At 45.0% G+C, this 22,292-nt stretch overlaps 1 protein-coding gene across 1 annotated transcript in view; it reads left to right on the top strand.

Moving 5' to 3' along the window:
* Nucleotides 3,352-22,292, top strand: part of OSBPL10 (oxysterol binding protein like 10) — a 381,121-nt gene continuing 362,180 nt past the window's right edge. The window contains exon 1 of the mRNA XM_003483138.4: nucleotides 3,352-4,555. Within this exon, the coding sequence (XP_003483186.2) occupies nucleotides 4,275-4,555 (281 nt within the window). The 5' untranslated portion in view covers nucleotides 3,352-4,274. The remainder of the gene's footprint in view (nucleotides 4,556-22,292) is intronic.

Genomic DNA, 22,292 nt, shown 5'->3' with positions numbered 1-22,292 from the left:
CGATCAGTGGGTTAGGGATCCAGCATTGCTGCGAGCTGTGGTGTAGGTCGCAGATGCACATTGCTTTGGCTCTGGTGCAGACCAGTGGCTACAGCTCTGATTGGACCCCTAGCCTGGGAACCTCTGTATGCTGCAGGTGTGGCCCTAAAAAGAAAAAAGAAAAAGAAACTATTTATGAAACAGAAACAGACTCACAGACAGAAAACAAACTTAGGGTTATTGAAGGGGAAGGGGGGGATAAATTAGGAGTTTGGAATTAGGAGATATAAACCCCTACATAATAAAACTGATAAACAACAAGATCTTACATATAGCACAGGGAACTATACTCAGTATCTTGTAATAACCTATAAGGGAAAAGAATTTGAAAAAGAATATACATATATGTGTGTGTGTGTGTATATATATATATATATATATATATGTTTACATATATATATGTAAACTGAGTTTATGTATACGTAAATGGAGTCACTTTCCTGTATACCTGAAACTAACACAACATTGTGAATGGACCGTACTTCACTTAAAAAACAAAACAACCACAGCAAAACATCTCCATGGCTGAGAAGCACAAGCCTGCTAATAAGAAGGGAAAGAGTAGGGATGGTGTGTGTTCCCCTCTCTGACCTGGTTTTGCCTCTTCTTGCAGCACATCTTCTTCTTGCACCTCTTGCTACTGATGTACTTCCTCCCACGTCTGATTCCACACAGCCAGCTTGTTCTCCAGCTGCTATGGTCTGAATATTTTTGTCTGTCCCTCCACCCCTTGCCACCCCAACTGTTGAAACCCTAGTGTGTAATGTGATGGTATCAGGAGGTGGGGTCTTTGGGAGGTGTTTAGTTCATGAGGGTGGGATTAGTGCTCTCTTTTGGGGGGGGGGGCACGCCTGCAGCATATGGAAGTTCTCCAGGCCAGAGTGCAAATCTGAGCTGCAGCTGTGGCAACGCTGGATCCTTAACCTGCTGCACCACAGCAGGAGCTCCAGGGATTAGTACTCTTACAACAGAGACCTTGCAGAGCTCCTGAGCCACTTCCGCCAGGTGAGGACACAATAAGAGATCTGAGGCTGGAAGAGGGCCCTCATCAGAACAGAACCATGCTGGCACTGTGATCTTGGACTTCTGACCTCCAGAACTGCGAGAAATATATTTCTGTCATTTATAAACTCTCATCCTGGTATTTTGTTACAGTTGCCTGAACAGACTAGGACAAAGGCCCTGACTATTCCTTTCAGCTGAACTCTCCCCTCTTCAATTGGACTGTCTCAAGGGTCTCAATTAGAAAAAAAATTATTGGAATATAGTTGAGTTACAGTGTTAATTTTAGGCATACAGCAGTGATTCAGTTATATATGTGCATACATCCATTCTTTTTCAGATTATTTTCCTATATAGGTTATTAAAGAATATTGAGTAGATTTCCCTGTGCTATATAGTAAGTCCTTGTTGATTATCCTAGACATAGTAGTGTATATATGTTAATCCCAACCTCCTAAGTGATCCTCCTCCCATCTTTGTCCTTTGGTAGCCATAAGTTTAATTTTGAAATCTGTGAGTTTTTGTTTTATAAATAAATTCTTTTGTATCATCTTTTATTGGAGTCCACATATAAGTGATCTCATATGATACTGGTCTTTCTCTGATTTACTTCACTTAGTATGATAATCTCTTGGTCCAACCATGTTGCTGCAAATGGCATTGTTTCATTCTTTTTTAATGGCTGAGTAATATTCCATTCTATATATGTACCACATCTTCTTTAGTCACTCCTCTGTCGTTGGACATTTAGGTTGCTTCCATGTCTTGACTATTGTGAACAGTGATGCAGTGAACATTGGGGTGCATGTATCTTTTCCAATTACGGTTTTTTCTGTATACAGGCACAGGAGTGGGACTGCTGGATAATATGGTAACTCTATATTTAGTTTTTTAAGGACCCTCCATACTTTTCTTCATAGTGGTTGCACCAATATCCATTCCCACCAACAGTGTAAGAGGGTACCCTTTTTTCCACATGAAATGTCTCTACATTTTAGCCCAAAATGAGAAGTTGCTGTGCCAGCTCATCCAGTCACAGGCTGGCTGGGTACGATGGAGTAATGGTGGTAGAAGTTTGATAATATGAAATAAGATGAGGGCCCTTCCCCTCCTTGAGCCAGATCCTCCACTGGCAGTCCTCCATGAGTGGTGTTGTGTGGACATAGAGTGACAGACATTTATGGTTCAACAGGCACCCACTTCCCAGTCCTCATGTCCATGAAGGGTTTCACGGACATTTACAGTTATGCTGTGGTACAAAATGATTCCTAAAACCTCAATGGCTGTGCATGTGGCTGTTACTCATCTTTTCACTCCAGGACTCAAACTCTAGGAGAGCCTTGATCTGGGACAGGCTGCTCACCTGGGAAAAGGAAGACAAAGATGGTGAACCACATGATGGCTCTTAGACTTATGTTTGGACACAGCATCTATTACATCTGTTGACAGTTCACTGGCCAAAAGAATTCCATGGCCAAGTCTGAGGTTAATGTGGAGGGTGAATATTCCTCCCATAGGAAGAGGCAGTTATTTTGAACAAATAAACATTCTCACATAGTTCATCAGGGCCAGTAGTATCACTAGTCCCATTTTGCAGGTGAGAAAACTAAGGCTAAAAGAGGTAACTTGATCAAGGTCATAGATTCAAACTGAGCTCTATCTGGCTTCAAAGTCGGTCCTTCCTGCCATGCAGTCTCTTTGGGGGAACTTTTCCTTTTTTTTTTTTTTTTTTTTCCTTTTACATTGTGTGGGCATTTGGGACAGTCATTTATTCAGGGCACAACCGCCTTTCTTCAGCCCCAGAAGCTTGTCCATGAAAATCTCTAGAGCTAAACCACCTTTGAAAGCTTCCTGGAAAGATATGGAGCTGGAAAGGGGTCAGGCTTGGGGAACTGTCCCCAGGAGAGCTGATTCTATTCCATATAGTAATTTTTTAACTGTTGAATTATTTATCTGCCTTATGGGTTTGTAGATTCTTTGGACAAAGATCACTTATCAATCTTTGCTTTCACGTGTGTATGTCTGTGTGTGTTGGGGGGGTAGATCCTCACAGCTATTTTTCTAAGTAATTTTAGAAACTTTCAAATTGCACTGGATATTTATATTCACCGAAACTATGACTGGGGTGGAGAGAGTGCAACCCACCTACTTCTGCCGAAGAGCAACAACTCAACTTAGATTTAGAAACCCAACTGCAGCTCAGTGTACCTTGGGGTGGGGGCAGAGTTTGTCTTCAGTGCAGTCTTATCCATTTCTGAACCTCTGGTTCCCAGGTGCCTGGTCCTAATAACACCAGGTAGGGCTGGATTTGCCAGGTTTATGCAGAGTGGGGGTTAGAGGGAGGCAAGTTCGGCGCCTACGACGACGTTCAATTTAAAGAGGCACTTGCAGGATCCCCAGAGTTCTCTAGTCTCAGTCCAGTCCCGGCCCATGCTTGTCCATTGTGTATTTGTCATAACTCCACTGGGTGAAAATGCCGCAGGAGAGTTTACCGGTGATACTGTCCCGCCTTGCCCACCCCTCTCGGACACGTAGGAGAATACAGAGGACCTTTCTGCCCTGTTTCTTGGCTCGGCCAGTGAGGCTGATGTCCAGGTGACCGCGTACGTGTGTCCGGGCCAGGCTTGGTGTGGAAGGCAGAGGAGTGTGCGTGTGAGCCGGTGTAAGGCCGGGCGGGTCCATATCCGGGTGGACTGGGTGGGTGGGGCCGCCCCTCCTGCCAGGTCGCGAGGTGGGTGGGGGGTGGGGAGTGACGCGCGGAGATTCCCTTTCTCACCTTCCCATCCGAGAGGGGGCGGCAGAAGGCGCGCAAGGGGTGACAGGGTGTGGATTCCGGGCGTGCCCACCCTGCCGTTCGGCGCAGGGAGCGGCCTCGGGGACTGGAAAGCAGAGAAGGAGGAACCGGAGGAGGGCTCGCCGAGCCGGCCACCCGCTCCCAACTTGCCCGGGAAACTAGTGCGGAGGGAGGGGCCGGGGCCGGGGCCGCGGCGGGAGGAGGGGCGGCCGCAGCTGCATCCAGCCCCGTTGGCTTCCTTCCCAGCTCTCCTTTGCCTCCTCCTCCTCTTCCTCCTGTATGAGTCAGGCATTTCCCGGGGATTTGGAGCAGCCACGAGCGGCCCGGGCGTCCGCAGCTCTAGTCGCCGCCGCCGCCGCCGCCGCTGCTGCCGCGCCAAGAGCCCCAGTGCCGGGGCCGCCACTGCGGCGGGCACCCGCGTCCCGGGCGCGCACGGACCATGGAGAGGGCAGCCCAGGGCGCAGACGGCGGCGGGGGCAGCAACAGCAGCAGCCGCAGCAGCAGTCGCGCCACCTCGGCGGGCTCCTCGCCGTCCTGCTCCCTGGCGGGCCGGGGGGTCTCCGGCCGGTCGGCAGCAGCGGGGCTCGGCGGCGGGGGCAGCCGCAGCAGCCCAGGCTCGGTGGCCGCTAGTCCGTGCGGGGGAGGCGGCCGGCGGAGGGAACCAGCGCTCGAGGGCGTGCTCAGCAAATACACCAACCTCCTCCAGGGCTGGCAGAACAGGTAACGCGCCCGCCGCCCGCGCCGCCGCGCGCCCCTCCCTGCGCGCCGCTCTGTGTGAGTGTAAGTGTGTGCGCGCGCGATCGGGTCGCCAGCAAGCCGGGGCCGCCTAGGCACTGGGTTTCTTTCCGCGTCCTAGCTCCCCTCCGGATGGGTCGCCCAAGACAGGGTGCGCAGAGACCCCACCCCGGAACCGCATGGTAGTGACGGGGAAGGAGCGAGAACCCTGGCACCTGCAGGAGGAACTAGAGTGGCGGGCGAGAACTCGGGTCCCCGGGCCCTGCCTGCTAGCGGTTTCCCCCACCCCTGGAGAATTTCTGCGTGTGAGAGGCAGAGGGGGCGTGCTTCATGCCTGGATGAAAAAGCTAATACATGTGGTCCCATCACAGCAATTCCTCCCATAACATAGTTCATTTAAAACTTTGGTGTTTAAAATCACCACCACCAGAAACCAGCCACTTATCTTTGGCGCCGGTCTGCACGCGTGCTAGCCCCCTGCCCACTTGCTGGCCGAGAACCTCCAGTCTCTGCATCGGAAGTTTAGTGTTTGTTTCCTTTAACACCTTCCCCCCTTTCGAAATGGGCAGTTCACTATTTAAGTTATTATTATTACTATTTTCCTCCTTTAGGTGTTGTTGTTGTTTTGAGTTTCCTGTTCACTCTACCCTCACGGTTAGGAAGCCTAGTTACAGACACGTGGAAGGATGGGTGGCACGGGAAGGGGTCACGGTGATGTGGGGACTGCCATAGTGAGGCTCGTGGGGAAGACTTAAAAGGACCAGATGGGGTACTACAGTTTTCATTTTTTACTTTGTTTTTCAAAAAGAACATTTAAACTGTCCATGCAAGGAGAATGAGGCTTTTTAGAGAGGTTGTTGATAAGGTCTTGTGTCCAGCTCTTAATAGCCCTTATCGTAGGATGCTTAAGGCTCTTATATATGCTTGAGAGATTTGAACCCCACCCCGGCAGCTCTTGCTTCTCTCTGCTGGTTAGTCAAAGTCTTGGGTGTCTCTCCCTGTAGATCCTTTGGAAGTTTCAGATTATTTCCAGTTGAAACAGCAGGCAGCTATTTACATGAAACTCACTAGGAGGAAGACAACTTCCTGAGTATGGAACCTGAGTTGCTATTACAGAGAACTTTCCAACTCACCTGGGTTTCCTTGGAGATCTGCTGCTGTGTTGATGGAAGTTGCACCTTAACTTTGGAATCCTTTTATTTCTCAAAATAGCCCCAGTGTCTGCTCTTGCCTCTCTCTTTTTCCCTTCAATTCTTGAAAGCTGTAGAATAGGTAGAATTTGTAGGAGGAGAGAGACAGAAGAGTGAATCTGATTTCAGTTGCTGGTAATTGCATTGTTAATGGCACCTCTAGGTGCCTTGCTGGGGATAGTATTTGGCTTGTGTGTTGGACAGTCACCTTTAATGCTCCCCCACCCCCCACCAAGTTTATGAGGCCAACAGAGCTTTTACCCTGGATTACAGTTATTTTACTTGGGGATGGTATTTTACCTGCAATGTATATTAAAGGATTTGTTTTTGGAGTGGATTTAGGAGAAATTGGAGTAACTCATGCTTTTGGATAATTAAATCCACTAGGCTATTTAGGTTGAAGGCCAGATTGTGAGGAGGCAAAATTTAAAATAATAATACCTACGTGATTGCAGCCTACACAGGTTAAATGTACTGTGTACACTGCTGAGGTTTCATCTTTATTGAGTTTGTTTGCTGTGGTTTATAGCTGGCTGCCAATGTTTATTCTTAACACGGGAGACATACCGGTTTTGAACTCTATTACTGACTTCAAAAGCATTGTCTCTAATGGTAAATGTCTCAGTGTCAGGGTTTGTTTCCCACATCCATGTTCTTCCAGCTGTGGCCGAGGGGCCATTAGTGAATGATCTGAAGAAAATCTCTGATGGCTGTGATGGCACACTTCTCCCTTCTCAAGGAAGGGGGATTATAAAGGGAGATCTGGATGAGTGACAGAGAAGAGGGAGGGGGACAAGGAAACTTTGAAAATATATTCATTTGCCCACTTATTCCAGAGATTAACTTATTGCCGCCCCCCCCCCCCCCCCCCCCGTGCCAGGCACTTTTCCATCTATTCTGGAGCTACTCTAGTGCTCAAAACATATGGGCATCTTCTCATTGAGTAGGGGAGGAGTCACAGGCTTAAAAAGTGGAAGGAAAGTACCCTGGTGGCTTAGTGGTTAAGGATTCGTAGTCATTGCTCTGGCATGGGTTCAATTCCTGGCCCAGGAACTTCTGCATACCATGGTGGAAAGAAAGTGCAAGGACCCCCCACCTCCTCAGTCCAGGGAAATACCTTGGTGCAAGTAGGTGGGCTGAGTCAAGCTCCCTGCATTTGGGGGCCCTGTGCAGTTCTTTTCAAATCGCCTGGAGTTAACAATAAATCTCCAGCAACGAAATCCTTGCTGAGTGTTCTTACATGGCCAGACTGTGGATAACATCCTTCACCAGCTCCTAGGACTTCATACCAGTCATCCACTAACAGTTTTTACTCTAGTGTATGGAAGTTCCTGGGCCAGGGATTGAACCCATGCCACAACAGTGACAGTGCGGAATCCTTATTTCGCTAGGCCACCAGGAAACTCCTGTGTTCTGGTTTTGCAGAGGGATTTTAGGCAGGGAGGTGACATGGTTTGTTTTGTTTCAAGAGTTCACTCTGGTTACTATGTGAAGATGAGATTTTTGAGGAGCAGGTCCAGACGCACAGAGAGCTCAGCATGTTGGTCCAGGCGAGAGATGTTGGGAGCTTGGACGTTAGGGAAAAGGGAAAAAGGTCCGATCTGGAGGGAGGAGGGTAAATGTTTCTGATGGATTGGGTGTGGAGATGAGAGAAAGAAAAGGTCAAAGATACCTCTTGAGTTTGTAGGCCGAGAGGCTGAGAAGTTGAGGCATCCATTATGGAGACGAGGGTTACAGGGAGTGAACATTTTTGTGGGTAGGATGGGGGACAACCAAGAGTTCCATCTGGGCTGTGTTCAGTCTGAGAGATGTAGACCTAGTAAGGATTTGATCTTGTGAACTTTCATTTACCCTAAGGCTAATTTTAGTCTTAAGCCAAAATGGACTGCTTTGGTGTTGCTTTTTTTGGTGGGGAGGAGGTGCTTCATCTGTAGCATATGGAAGTGATCAAAATGGAAGTGACCAGGGGCAGTGATCAAACCCACACCACAGCAGTGGCCCAAGCCGTTGTGTTGACCATGCCAGATCCTTAACCCGCTGAGTGCAGGAGAACTCCTGGGGTTGCTTTTAACGACAAGTGTTTGGGGAGATAATTTCTTTTCTTTTCTTTCTTTCTTTTTCTTCCTTTCTTTTCCTTCCCTCCTTCTTTCCTTCCTTCCTTCTTTCTTTCACTTGCCTTTTAGGGCCGCACCTGCGGCATATGAAGGTTCCCAGGCTAGGGGCTGAATCAGAGCTTCAGCTGCTGGCCTACACAGCAACACCAGATCTGAGCTGCATCTGTGACCTATGCCATAGCTCACCACAGTACTGGATTCTTAACCCACTGAGCAAGGCCAGGGACCAGTCTTTCGTCCTCATGGATACTGGTTGGGTTCGTTTCTGCTGCACTACAGCAGGAACTCCACGGGGAGATAATTTCTCACTGGGGCTAGGAAGTGATATTTAAATCTTCGAGCATTTTCATTGCCATTCAGTTTTTGATATTTGGAGAAAAGAAGACATTGCAAATATGGAAACAGCCTGTAATTCTTTTTCAGGCTATTGGCGGAGTTGTAAGAATTCAGTAAAACACTGAAAGGCATGTTTGAGTAGGATAAAGATGAGTGTTGGCAGAAGAAAACCTCAGGCCACCAGTGGACATTTATTTGGAATTTAGAGCAGCATAGACTTTGGGTCAAGACCTGACATCAGTATTTACCACACCTGTCACCTGGGCCAGTGCCCGAATGGCCCTGGACTTCCATTTTCCCGTCTGTTAAATGCCGAAGATGGTGTTCCCCCAACCCTTCGCATTAGTTCAGTGTGAGCATTACATGAAGACATCAGGGTAGAAGGGACTGAGAAGAGCAGGATTCTGGGAAGTAGGAGCTATTATTGGATCTTCAATTTGCCTCTTTAAATGGACCCTTTCTGATCCATGAAATTTTTGGTCTGTTTTTTGAATGCTGTGATTACGCTGGAACCCCATTAACATAATTATCTCAAAGGTCTTCGGAGGAGAGATGATGAGTTCTTTGAGGGGAGAGAGATCATTGAAAACTTGGAACCAGACATTTCCATCTCTGTGCAAAGTGACTTCTTTCCCTCCTCCAGCCTCTAGTCTCCCTCTCCCTTCCTTGCTTTTTCTCCTTTACATTTACCACCAGCTGACATGCTCCGTCGTTTACTCTTTTGTATTTCTGGGAGCTTTTGTCTCTCTAGGTGTTAGCTCCCTGAAGACAGAGAATACTTTTTGCATGTCTTGTTCACTGTTGTATCCCTAGTGTCTAGTACAGGGTCTGGCACATAATAAGGGTTCAGTAAGTATTATTGAATGAGCAAGCAAATGAATGAACAAGTGAATAAATGACAGAAGCAATCAAATCAGAGTTTAATTCTTTCTTGGCCAGTGTTTGCTACTGTTGTTATAATTCTTCATTTTCTACCCGCTCATAACTCATCCTTGAGTTAGTATGCTTATTATTTGCCCTGCTCTCTGCAACCATGAGTCTTTGTCTTTTGGGTTAGAAGACATGCCCATCCTGACTTCAGATCCACCACAACCCACCCAGGGTAGACCTTTAAGGGACCAGATGTACCGTGCTTGCTTTTTTTTTTTTTGCTCTTTAGGGCCATACCGGTGGCATATGCAAGTTCCCAGGCTAGGGGTCAAATCGGAGCTACAGCTGCCAGCCTATGCCACAGCCACAGCAACGCCAGATCCGAGCTGCAATGTGGGATCTGAGCTGTGTCTTCTACCTACACCACAGCTCACAGCAACGCCCAGATCCTTAACCTACTGAGTGAGGCCAGGGATTGAACCCGCATCCTCATGGATCCTGTTCGAGTTCGTTAACCCCTGAGCCATGAAGGGAACTCCCCCTGGGCTTGCTTTTGACTTTATCTGCATTAACATACTTTCAGAAGGCAGTGTCTAGCTTCCAGCCATGATTTCTCCGTATTTGGAGGCCACCTGGACCATTTACAAAAGTCGGTAGGGTCATATGTTAACTTTAAAAATCATACTGCGGGAGTTCCCATTGTGGCGCAGCAGAAACTAATCAGACTAGCATCCATGAGGATGCAGGTTTGTTCCCTGGCCTTGCTCAGTAGGTCAGAGATCCGGTGTTGCCATGAGCTGTGGTGTAGGTTGCAGATGTGGCTCAGATACCATGTTGCTATGGCTGTGGCATAGGCTGGCAGCTGTAGCTCTGATTCGACCCTAGCCTGGGAACTTCCAAATGCCGAGAGTGTGGCCCTAAAAAAGCAAAATAAATAAATAAAATAAAAAAAAACATACTGAATCAGAGTGAATGGCTTTTGAGTATTCCAGTCGTTTTAGAGGTAATTGGTGATATCAGGGTTGAAAATCACTGCTCTAGTTTAATATTCTTGCCTCCATGTGATTGGGGAGGATTTGCATATCTTACTGTCTGGGTTGTCAGGCTGTCCTGAGGCTGCATTCACGTTGTTCAGTGACACTAGACCGCTTCTTTGACAATAATAATAAAGGGGGTTGCTTAGGCTACAAAATGGCATATTATAATATATATCATATTACATATATATATATAATATATTGTGTATGTTATAATCTGCCATATTTTAACTTCTCTCTGTGTGATCCATTCTCCCCCTCTTTAAAATGTACATGTGGCAAAAAGACAAAAAACAAACAAACAAAACAAAAAATAAAATGTACATGTATTTGAGGAGATTTATGCCAAATGGTTACCATGATTTTCCTTGGTTGGTGGGATTGGGGGTGATTTTTATTTTCTTCTCTTTTCCTTTTTCCATTACTTTTTCCCCCAAAGGTGAACTCACATCCATTTTGCAATTTGAAAACATTATTGAAAAAAAGAAAAGCTGGGAGTTCCCTTGTGGTGCAGTCAGTGGGTTAAGGATCTGGCATTGTCACTGCAGCAGCTAGGGTTGCTGCTGTGGCGTGGGTTTGATCTCTGGCCCAGGAACTTCTACATGCCTTGAGTGTGGCCCCCAAAAAAAGAAAAAAGAAAGAGAAAAGCTGCTCATACCTTTTCACAGAATCTCTGAATAACCGAGTTTTTGAGGGTAAACTTGAAGTCTAAAATGCATTCAGCAAAGTACACAACTCATAAGCATACATAAGTCAATGAATTTTCATAAACAGAGCACACCCAGATCAAGAAACAGCAGCCCTCCCCCGACTCCATCACCTATAGTCATTCCTCTTCACCGACAAGGGCTCTGCTATTCTGACTTTCAGTACCTTAGATTCATTAAGCATCCTTTTTTTTTTTTTTTTTTTTTTTTAAAAAAAGGGCCACACCCATGGCATATGGAAGTTCCCAGGCTAGGGATCGAATCAGAGCTACAACTGCCAGCTTGTAGGGTCTGAGCTGCATCTGTGACTGGACCTACACCACAGCTTACGGCAATGCCTGATCCTTAACCCACTGAGCAAGGCCAGGGATCAAACCTGTGTCCTTATGGACCCTGGTCAGATTCATTACTGCTGAGCCACAGCAGGAACTCCTAGTTAGGCATCCTTTTGAATTTCATATGACCTTTTGTGTCTGGCTTCTTTTCTCTGAACTTTATGTTTGAGAGCGCATCCACGTTGCTGTATATAGTTGTGGTCTGTTTGTTTCCACTGCTGTTTGGTATTGCATTATGTGAATATCCTAAATATATCTACATCTATTGTAGATTGATATTTGAGTTCTTAGTTTTTAACCTGTACGAATAGTTTTGGGAAACAAATAAATGCCTTTCTGTAGGTGGAAACCTAGGAGTGGAGTTTCTGCAAATGTCCCCCTTATTAGATACTGCCAGAGAGTTTTCCAGAGTGCTTGTGTCTGTTAATACTCCACCAGAAATGTATGAGAGTTCTAGGTGCTCCACAGGCTCATCCACACTTGACATTGTCTGTTGTTTCTGTTTTAGCCAATCTGGTGCATGTGTGGCAGTATCTCATTGTGGCTTTGATTTGCCTTTCCCGATGATGTCTTTTCATGTATCTATTGGCCATTTGGATGTCATATTTTGGAAGGTGCTATTTAAGTCCTTTGTCTGTTTACAAATTGGGGTATCTGCCTTTCTCGTCTTGGCTCCTAAAAGTTCCTTGTGTATTCTGGATACAAGTTGATTGATGGGTTTGTGCGTACATGCCCACAGGCACTGTGTATATAGAGAAAGCAGATCTCTTCTTTCAGTCTGTGGTTTGCCAGTTCCTCTCTTAGTAGTGTCTTACTAAGCACAACTTCATTTTAATGCACTCACATTTTCAGTGTTTTTCCATTGTGTTTGGTTCTTTTTAAGTACTGTTTAGGAGATCTTTGCCTACCTTATAGCAATGAGATGTTCTCTGATGTTTTCTTTTTCTTTCTTTCTTTTTTTTCTTTTCGGTCTTTTTGCCTTTTCTAGGGCCGCTCACGTGGCATATGGAGGTGCCCAGGCTAGGGGTCTAATTGGAGCTGTAGCCACTGGCCTATGCCAGAGCTACAGCAACGCGGGATCTGAGCTGCATCTGCAACCTGCACCACGGCTCACGGCAACACCGGATCCTTAACCCACTGAGCAAGGCCAGGGATTGAACCCGCAACCTCATGGTTCCTAGTCGGATTCGTAAACCACTGAGCCATGATGGGAACTCCTCTGATGTTTTCTTTTAAGAGGAAAAGCCCTTTTATTATTTTGAAGTTAATTAAATTAATTTCTTAGACGTTTGAGTTGATATTGGGGGAATGTGGACTTCTGGTGGAATTAATATGGCTTTAAGACTTCTAGTCTGTCTTAGTTTTTTTATGGCTGTTATAAAAAATGACCTTGAGGAGTTCCCACTGTGGTGCAATGGGGTCGGCAGCATCTCTGCAGTGTCCAGGATGTAGGTTCAATCCCTGGCCTGGCAGAGTGGATTAAAGGATCTGGTGTTGCTGCAGTTTCAGTGTAGGTTGCAACTGTGGCTTGGATCTGATCCCTGGCCTGGGAAGTCTATATGCCTTGATGTGGTCAAAAAAGGAAAAAAAAAAAAAAATAACCTTAACCTTGGTAGCTTAAAACAACAGAAATTTTTTTCCCCCTTTTTCTTGTCCTTATTATTATTATTTTTTTTTTTTTTTGGGCCACATTCATGGCTTATGGAGGTTCCCAGGCTAGGGGTTGAATCAGAACTATAGCTGCCGGCCTACACCACAGCCACAGCAACGCTAGATCTGAGCCACGTCTGTGACCTACACCACAGCTCATGGCAATGCCAGATCCTTAACCTGCTGAGTGAGGCCAAGGATTGAACCCGCATTCTCACGGATACTAGTCGGGTTCATTAGCCACTGAGAAACTCCAGAAATTTCTTTTCTCATAGTCTTGGAGGCCGAAAGTCTGAAATCAGTTCCACTGGGTCGAAATCAAGGTGTTGGCAGGACTGTACTCCCGCTGGATACTCTTTTTTTTTTTTTTTTTTTTTGTCTTTTTGCCTTTTCTAGGACCGCTCACGTGGCATGTGGAGGTTCCCAGGCTAGGGGTCGAATTGGAGCTGTAGCCACTGGCCTACACCAGAGCCACAGCAACGAGGCATCCGAGGCGTGTCTGCGACCTACACCACAGCTCACGGCAATGCCGGATCCTTAACCCACTGAGCAAGGCCAGGGATCAAACCCGCAACCTCATGGTTCCTAGTCAGATTCGTTAACCACTGCGCCACAACAGGAACTCCTCCCACTGGATACTCTTAAAGGGAAATTGTTTCTTGCTTCTTCCAGCTGGTGGTGGCTGCCAGCATTCCTTGGCTTATAACCGCATCACTCCAGTTTCTGCCTCTGTCTTTACATTGCCTTCTCTTCTGTGTGTGTCAGATCTCCCTTTGTTCCCTCTTAAAAGGACTCCTGTGATTGCATGTAGGACCCACTCAGATAATCCAGGGTAAATCACTCCATCTCAGGATCCTTAATTTAACCTGCATGTGTTAAAAACTTGGCTGTGTGAAGTAACATTCACAGGTTCCAGGGATTAGGATGTGGACTTCTTGTGGGTGGGGGCTAGGCCATTCCTAGTCATACTTCTAAGGTGGTTCTGATCCTTCCCCATCCACCTTTCCTGCCTTCCATGGGTTGCCATGGTGACAGCCATCTCTTCCCTGGAAGGACACAGGTTGCTGTCATGACTGTAAGTGAGCTTATTAGGAAGGATTGGTGGCCTCATTCATCTCTGCTAGACAGATCCCTTGGGCAAATGTTAGGTAGATAATATTGTGAGGGAAATTATTTCAAATGCCTGGGAGTAAACCGAGTTTCCTTTAACGGGTAAATCAGAGTTTCTTTGGGGTTTCTCTAAATACCGTCGAGTTTGGAAGGATATGTGTAATAATCTGTATTTTCCATTTTATCATCAGAATGACCTATTAGTCTGAGGTCTTCTCTCTCTTTTTTTTTTTTTTCTTCTCTTTAAAGGTATAATTAACATACAGAAAAAAAATTTAAAAAGGAATTCCCTGGTGGCACAGTGGGTTAAACATCTGATACTGTCACTGCTATGGCTTGGGTCGCTGCTGTGGTGTAGGTTCAATCCCTGGTCCAGAACTTCTGTGAGCTCCTGGAGTGGCCAAAAAAAAAAAAAAAAAAAAAAAAAAAAAAGAAAGAAAGAAAGAAAGAAAGAACATACAGTGTAATGCACAGGTCTTAGGTGTTCTGTTTGGTTTTTGATACTTGTTTATACCTTGAAAGCACTGCTCCAAAACGTACAGAACATTTTCACCCCCAGGAAGTTTCCTTGTCCTTCTTTCCAGTCCATTCCCCTTCCTCTGTAATCTGTTTCTGATTTTTATCAGTATGAATTCCTTTTGTCTTTTGGGATTTCATGTGGATGGAACCATACAGCATAACCTTTGCGGAGTCTGGTTTGTTTAGCTCAGCAAGATGTTCTGAGAATAGTCCCTGTTGGTGCCCCTCTTGCTGCTCCTCTCAGCAGTTTATACTGTGTTTCTTTTTGTTGTTGAGTTGTAGTACATTTATAGATATTGCCCGGTTTGTTTATCCATGTACCTACAGGAGGACATTTGGGTGGTTTCTAGTTTTTGGCTCTTATGAACAAAGCTGCTGTTTGTGTCCAAGTCTTTGTGTGGATGTAGGCTTCATTTCCCTTGGATCGGTAGTATGCTTGAAATTGCAAGGTTCTCTGGTAGGTGTGTGTGGAAACTCCTGAAGTGGCTGCACATTTCCCCACTCCCACCATCAGGGTCTAAGCGAATGGGTTGCTCCCCTTCCCAGCCACCTTCTGTGTGGCCACTTTGGAATCTGGGACCACCCTCTTCTCCTGGGACTGCCTCCTTTTTCAGAGTTGGATTACTTCTATTTTTTTTTTTTTTTTTTTGCTTTTTAGGGCTGCACCCTCCGCTTAAAGAGGTTCCCAGGCTAGGGGTCAAATCAGAGCTGTAGCTACCCGACTACGCCACAGCAATGCAGGATCCGAGCGCTGTCTGTGATCTACACCACAGCTCACGGCAACGCCAGATCCTTAACCCACTGAGCGAGGCCAGGGATTGAACCCACATCCTTACGGATACTGGTCAGGTGTGTTACCACTGAGCCACAATGGGAACTCAGGGAGTCTGGTATTTTAGGCAGACCCAGTGGGTGACTGTGGAACCTGGGGATAAGTTGGTGTCAGTGTAGTCCCAGCTGTAGCCAACATGAAGGCATTTCTCAGCCCTGCCCCGCCACTGTGCAGGGCCCAAGGGACAAATGATTTGATGTGTATAGTGGATGCTGAGCTCCATCGGCTGCTCAGCTTATGGCCCAACAAGGTCTGCTCCAGAGGACATTTGTTTGAGAACCCTGGGAGAAAAGGACAGATGTGGGCCTTTGTGTCCCGAAAGTAGGATTGAAATGATTGTGCCGGAAATCTGGGAGGCTTTTTTGCACATTTCCTCTGTGTGGCTCCTGACCGATGGGATTTGGGGCCAGGCCAAGCCAGAATTAAAAAGAAAACTGTCCAGAATTTGGTTTTTGATAACCCAGACTGGATCGAATATGGTCAGTGCCCAGAAAGAATGTGCTTTATTTGTGCCTAATGCGGTGATATCAAGAATAATGCTATAATCAGGAAACAAGAGACACAGGCCTGCTCTTTGAAGGTCAGCGAAGGCATTTGAGCCACGAATAACTTATTCACGTTGTGTGATAGTTTTTAGAGGACTATTTATGTTTTTATGTGGTTTGGTCCCTTTCTATAAATATTTTGATAGAAATATAACAAGTTGAATGGCAATTGACATCAGTTTTTAGTAACTCTTTTCTAGGTTGTGTTAAGTGTTTATCTGCAGTGTGGATCAGGTGGCCAGGGAATGATGAGCAGAGATTGGGACTCACTGAGGAAGCCATGGGCTCAGGTTCTCCTTGCGTGCAGGTAGGGCTGGAGGCTCTGCGTGAGGCTCTTGTTCAGGGGGTTGAGTGGATTAGGCGACAGGTGCACCTGTGATGGTCACTCCATTGGAGCTGTGATAGGCTGGGCACAGAGCAGTGGGCACCACCAGGATGGTTTTCTTGGGCCCTTTGGTTGTTACATAGAATCTGGACAGAATTGGGAAGCTTGCCAGTCCCTGTATGAACTACCAGCATCAGCCCCCAGACACATTCCTCTCTACATGTAATTAGGCCTGATGGTTGTTCAACGTCCCCTCCTCCCCCCCGCACTTGTTGAGAATCTTTTGTGTGTGTGTACCAGATGCCATGCAGTAGTATATCCAGAGAAAACTCTGCTTTGAAAGGATATACACACTCCAATGTTCATTGAAGCACTGTTTACAACAGTCAAGACATGGAAGCAACCTAAATGTCCATTGACAGACGAATGAATAAAGAAGATGTGGTACAAATATGCATATGCATATACTTATATGCAGCCATAAAAAAGAGTGAAATAATGCCATTTGCAGCAACACGGATAGACCTAGAGATGGTCATACTAAGTGAAGACAAAGACAGATACCGTATGCTATCACTTATATGTGGAATCTAAAAAAAAAGGATACACATGAACTTATTTGCTAAACAGAAATAGAATCACAGGCATAGAAAACAAACTTATGGTTACCAAATGGGAAAAGAAGGGGAGGGATAAATTTGGAATTTGGGGTTAACAGATATATACTGCTATATATAAAATAGGTAAAGAGTAAGGACTACTGTATAGGGAACTATACGCAATATCCTGCAATAAGCCATAATTAAAAATAATATGAAAAAAATACATGCATATTCTTAATCACTTTGCTGTACACCAGAAACTAACACAACATTGTAAATTAGTTATACTTTAGGAGTTAACGTTTCACCTGCCTTCTCCACTGCAGCCCTGGTTCAATCCTTGGTCTGGGAATGGAGATCCCACCTCAGGCTGCTACATGCTGTGGCCAACAAACAAACAAAAACTATACTTTAATAAAAAAAAAATAAACAAATGCCATGCAAGATGTGGGAGACAGAAAAACACAGCACAGGCCCTGCTTTAAGGAGCTCACAGCCTGAAACGGGTGGCAGACTTTTCTTGTATAGGGTCAGACAGTTAATGTCTGGTTTTGTGGGCTCTACAGTTTCTCCAACTCCTCAACTCTCCCATTGTAAACAAGTTGGTGGGTCTGGATTTTATTTACAAAAACAGGTGGTGGGCTGGATTTAGCCTGTGGGCTGTGGTTTGACCATCCCTGGTCTGAAATGACACACAGACCCATTAATCAGGGAATCAGGGCAGCTTTGCATGGTGGTGAAAGGTAGAGATTCTGTGGTCCAACAGCCTGTGCTTGCATCCTGGCTCTGCTGTTTACTACCTCTGGGGCCTTGGACCAGCTATTTAACCTCTCTGTACCTCGGTTTCTTCATCTGTAAAATAGGGGTGTTGTTATGTCAGTGGCATAGGGTTGTTGGGATCAACTTTGAAGCTGTGTGTTGAAGGTTTAGAACAGGGACTGGCACATAGAAAGCACTTGTGATATGGGATGGGGTGTGGTCCAGGGGTGATGCCTCTGGAGCCCCAGCTCCACCTGGGAATAGATGGGAAGGGACAGGTGAAGGAAGACCTGGTTTGTTGAAGAGTTCACTGCGCAGCCAGAGCTTGGGGAGGGCTTTCCTGGTGAAGACTCTGTGAGTCCAAAGGTTAGGAGGGCCATCGTTTGGTATGGCTGGAATGCAGGTTGTACGTGGGCTGTGGCCAGAGACTAGATGGTAAAAGAGAGACCAGGCTGGAAAAACCTGCTTCCCGAAGGACTTCTTAGGCTTCCCAGACCACAGGTTATAAAATGCCAGTGCTTCCAGAAAGGGAAGTGATACATTTGTGGGTTCAGGGAGTGTTGGTAACTCTACATGTACAGTTTAATCCTTAGCGACATAAGAGGGCTTGCAGATCTCTCCAAGTCTCCCCATCTTCTCTAGTCATAGAGCCCAGTTTTTAGCTGCATAGTGCTTTGCCCTAGATAAAACTGTATTTGCATTCCTCATCCCTCCCTCGCAGCTAGTGATGGCCATGTGATTATATTTGGGATATAAAGCAGAGTTGTCACAGATTAGTTTCCTGGAACCTTCTTGGTACCTTTTCTTTTTTCCCCTGTCTTCTTGGAATGTAAACATGTGACTGAAACTGGAATACAGATATGAAACTGGAATACAGATATGATGGCTGGAACTCCAGCAGTTGTTTTGAGTCTTTAGGTAAGTGGGATAAAGGTCATCAAAACAGAAGAAGCCTCTGAGGTCTTTGTTGATCAGAACCACCTTACAAATGCTGAATTGCCATCTTCTGGAATTTTCTATGATGGGGACTAAGCCTCTTTTTTAAAGCCACTATTCATAGCCTTATCTAACTGATGCAAGTGGAATCTCTATTTTTTATTTTATTTATTTATTTATTGATTTATTGATTGATTGATTGTCTTTCTAGGGCTGCACCCTTGGGATATGGAGGTTCCCAGGCTAGGGGTCCAATTGGAGCTGTAGCCACCAGCCTACACCACAGCCATAGCAACGTGGGATCTGGGCCTCGTCTGCAACCTACATCACGGTTCACGGCAACACCCCATCCTTAACCCACTGAGCAAGGCCAGGGATCAAACACACATCCTCATGGATGCTAGTTGGGTTTGTTAACTTGATGGGAACTTTGGAATCTCTATTTTAGAGGTGAAGCAACTGAGGCATATAGCAGTTAAGGGTCTGCCATTGTCACTGCTGTGGCTTGGGTCACTGCTGTGGTTTGGGTTTGATCCCTGGCCTGGAAACTTACACATGCCCTGGGCAAAAACAAAACAAAACAAAAACAAAACCCTGAGGCACAAAGTGACCTCAGTTGCCCAGTTAGTAAGCTGTGGAGCCAGGATTTGTCTGACTCTGAAACATGTTTTCTTTCCACTACCCTGGAAGAAAGTAGGAGATCTTCTACCCTCTCATTTTCTGGATGAAATCTCTGGCTCAATGTAAACCAGTAGCTCATTCCAAGGCAAGGTCATGATGACTCTGTTTTGTCCCCCATTTGCTGTCTTTCCAGGTCTGGCCTTCCCAAAGAAGGGGCCCCTGTGCTGTAATTAGTGTTTGCTGCCCTCCCTGGGCAGAATTTCTTTCTGTGAGTAGTTGATGTTTGATGATTTTTTTCCTGGTCAAAAACTAGGGCATTGGCTTTTTTTTTTTTTTTGGCCCTGCCTATGTCATGCAGAAGTTTCCAGGCATCAAATCTGCGCCACAACAGTGACCCAAGCCACAGCAGTGACAGCGTCAGGTTCTTTAACAGCTAGGCCACCTGGGGAACTCCAGCTGACCCTGTTTCAGGGCTGTGCGTTTAGAGCTTTCACAGCCTGGCCTCTTGCTGCCTACGTTCCTTGATAATACCCTTCCTTGTCTGTGCTGTCCTATCTTCACTTGGGCTCCCAGGCCTGGCTGATGGGCCTCCTTGGCCCTGTGACTCTTTGGAAACACTGACAGAAGAATGTTGATTGACGTAGAGGCCTCCCAGTTCATTAGGCTCAGAGTGTGGACTTTGGCTGAAATGTGGTCACATGTTTTGCATGCACTTTGCTTTTGGGATTCTTGCATAGCTGAGTTCCACCCTATTACTAATTCCTTAAACATGGGCCTCCCGACCCCTTTGGGTAACCACTCAGCACAGCGCTTTTCTGCGTACATGTTCCAGCTGACATATGTAGTGGCTTGGTTCCTAAAATGTGGAACAGAGTAAAAACAGTTTGCTGTAAGTGCTGTTGAGAGACTGCTGTTGCACACTTATTACATATAGAGCATTTCATATTTTGTCACTTTTTGTACTAGCAGCATTCTTTGCATTCATTTTTATTCTCCTGGCTAATGTGTGCCTTTTTTCTTTTATGAGAAATCTGCAGTTGCTACCTTGGCCCAAAGTACATTGTAACACTGTTATAGTCACTTAATATGGAGTTTCCCTGTAACTAAAATTTTTTTTGTTGGACGTCAGTTTTTTTGATTCCTTTGGGGTCAGCTGAAATTCAGGAATGTGGTATTAAAATTGTTCTCACATTGAATAACAGATAGGTCATTTTTATAGGAGGGACATAAAGATACTTCAGAAAAATCTGTCTCACAGAAACAGAACTAAACTTGTGAAATCCAGTTGAAGTCTGGGTGAAGTAGTTTTTTTGAGCAAAAGCAAAGCATGGCCTAACTTGGAGGAGATTAAAATTACAGTTATTCTTGTCATGGAATTGTCCGAATTTCTGTTTATCTAAAAGCTTGCTTCCTTTTCCTTTCCAATGTTGTAGTAGTTGTTGGTATTTTTAGTGCTTTTTGTTTTGTTTCCTTCTTTATTTTTGCTTTGTTTCTTAGTTTGAAATGATAAATTCCTTTGTAACGTTACATACAAAATGTGTATTCGTAACATTTGAGTGTGACATGATCTGATTGTTTTTCTTGTAAATGACATTATTATGACAATTAGAAAATCTATAAATAGTCTATAGCTAACAGTATGTATCCCTGTTAATTATTCGATTTTAATATTTGTACACTGAAGCATTTAGGGGTCAAGGGGCATTACTATGGCAACTTACTCTCACATGGTTCAGGAAAAATGTAAGTGTATATATGGAGAGAAAGAGCGAAAATGATAAAGCAAACATGGTGAAATGTTTAATAGTTCTTTAGTAAGAAATAGTTTTTGTTTTTTTTTTCCTTTTGCTTTTTAGGGCCGAAACCAAGGCATAAGGATGTTCTCAGGCTAGGGGTCCCATCAGAGTTACAGCTGCTGGCCTACACCATAGCCACAGCAATGGGGGATCGGAGCCTTATCTGTGACCTTCACCCCAGCTCATGGCAACGATGGATCCTAAACCCAGTGAGTGAGGCCAAGGATCAAACCTGCAACCTCATGGCTCCTAGTCGGAGTTGTTTCTGATCTGCCATGACGGGAACTGCTAGTTTTTTGTATGATTGTTATAACTTCTCTGTAAATTTGAAATTCTGCAAAAAGTTAACAAAAATTTGTTTGGCCTACTTAATTTAATTAATTTATTTTTTAATACTTAATGAATTTTATTACATTTATTGGTGTACAACAATCATCACAACCAAATTTTACAGCATGTCTATCCCAAATCCTCAGGGCATCCCCCTACCCCCCAACCTGTCTCATTTGGAACCCATAAGTTTTGCAAAGTCTGTTGAGTCAGTATCTGTTCTGGAAAGAAGTTCATCGTGTCCTTTTTTAAGATTCCGCATGTCAGTGATAGCATATGATGTTGGTGTCTCACTGTCTGACTGACTTCACTTAGCATGATAATTTCTTTGTCCATCCATGTTGCTGCAAATGCCATTATTTCTTTCCTTTTAATGGCTGAGTAATGTTCCATTGTGTATATGTACCATGTCTTCTTGATCCACTCCTCTGTCGATGGACATTTAGGTTGTTTCCATGTTTTGGTTGTTGCAAATAGTGCTGCAATGAACATGGAGTACATGTTAATTTTATTTATTTTTGGCTGTGGTGTCCAGTGGCTTGATGTGGAATCTCAGATCTGTGTTCCTAAGAGATATTTGTTTGTAGTTTTTTTAAACTGTCTTTGTCTGGTTTTGGTATCAGGGTAATGCTGGCCTTAAAATGATCTGGGGGAGTTCCCACTGTGGTGCACTGAATTAGGAATCCGACTGCAGCGGATTAGGTCGCTGCAGAGGCACAGGTTTGATACCAGTCAGGTGCAGTGGGTTAAAGGATCTGGCATTGGTCACAGCTGGGGCTCAGATTCAATCCCTGGCCCAAGAATTGGGCTGAGGTGTGGCCATTAAAAAAAAATGAGTTGGGAAGTATCCTTCCTGTTATATTTTCTGGAAGAAATTGTGTAGAGTTGGTGTTATTTCTTCTTTAAATATTTGGTAGAAGTCACCAGGGAAACCATCTGGCCTGGAGATTCTCTTTTGGAAGTTTTTTTTTTTTTTTTTTTTTTAAACTACAAATACATTTAAAAATAGTTTACAGCTATTCAGAGTGTCTGTTTCATTTTGGGTGTGTTTTTTAGTTCATGCTTTTTGAGGAATTGGCCCATTTCTTATAAATTTTTGAATTTATAA

This window comes from Sus scrofa, chromosome 13, assembly GCF_000003025.6.
Source record: "Sus scrofa isolate TJ Tabasco breed Duroc chromosome 13, Sscrofa11.1, whole genome shotgun sequence".
NCBI lineage: Eukaryota > Metazoa > Chordata > Mammalia > Artiodactyla > Suidae > Sus > Sus scrofa.
The sequence above is the reverse complement of the archived record's forward strand: the minus strand, read 5'-3'. Positions and strand labels throughout refer to the sequence as shown.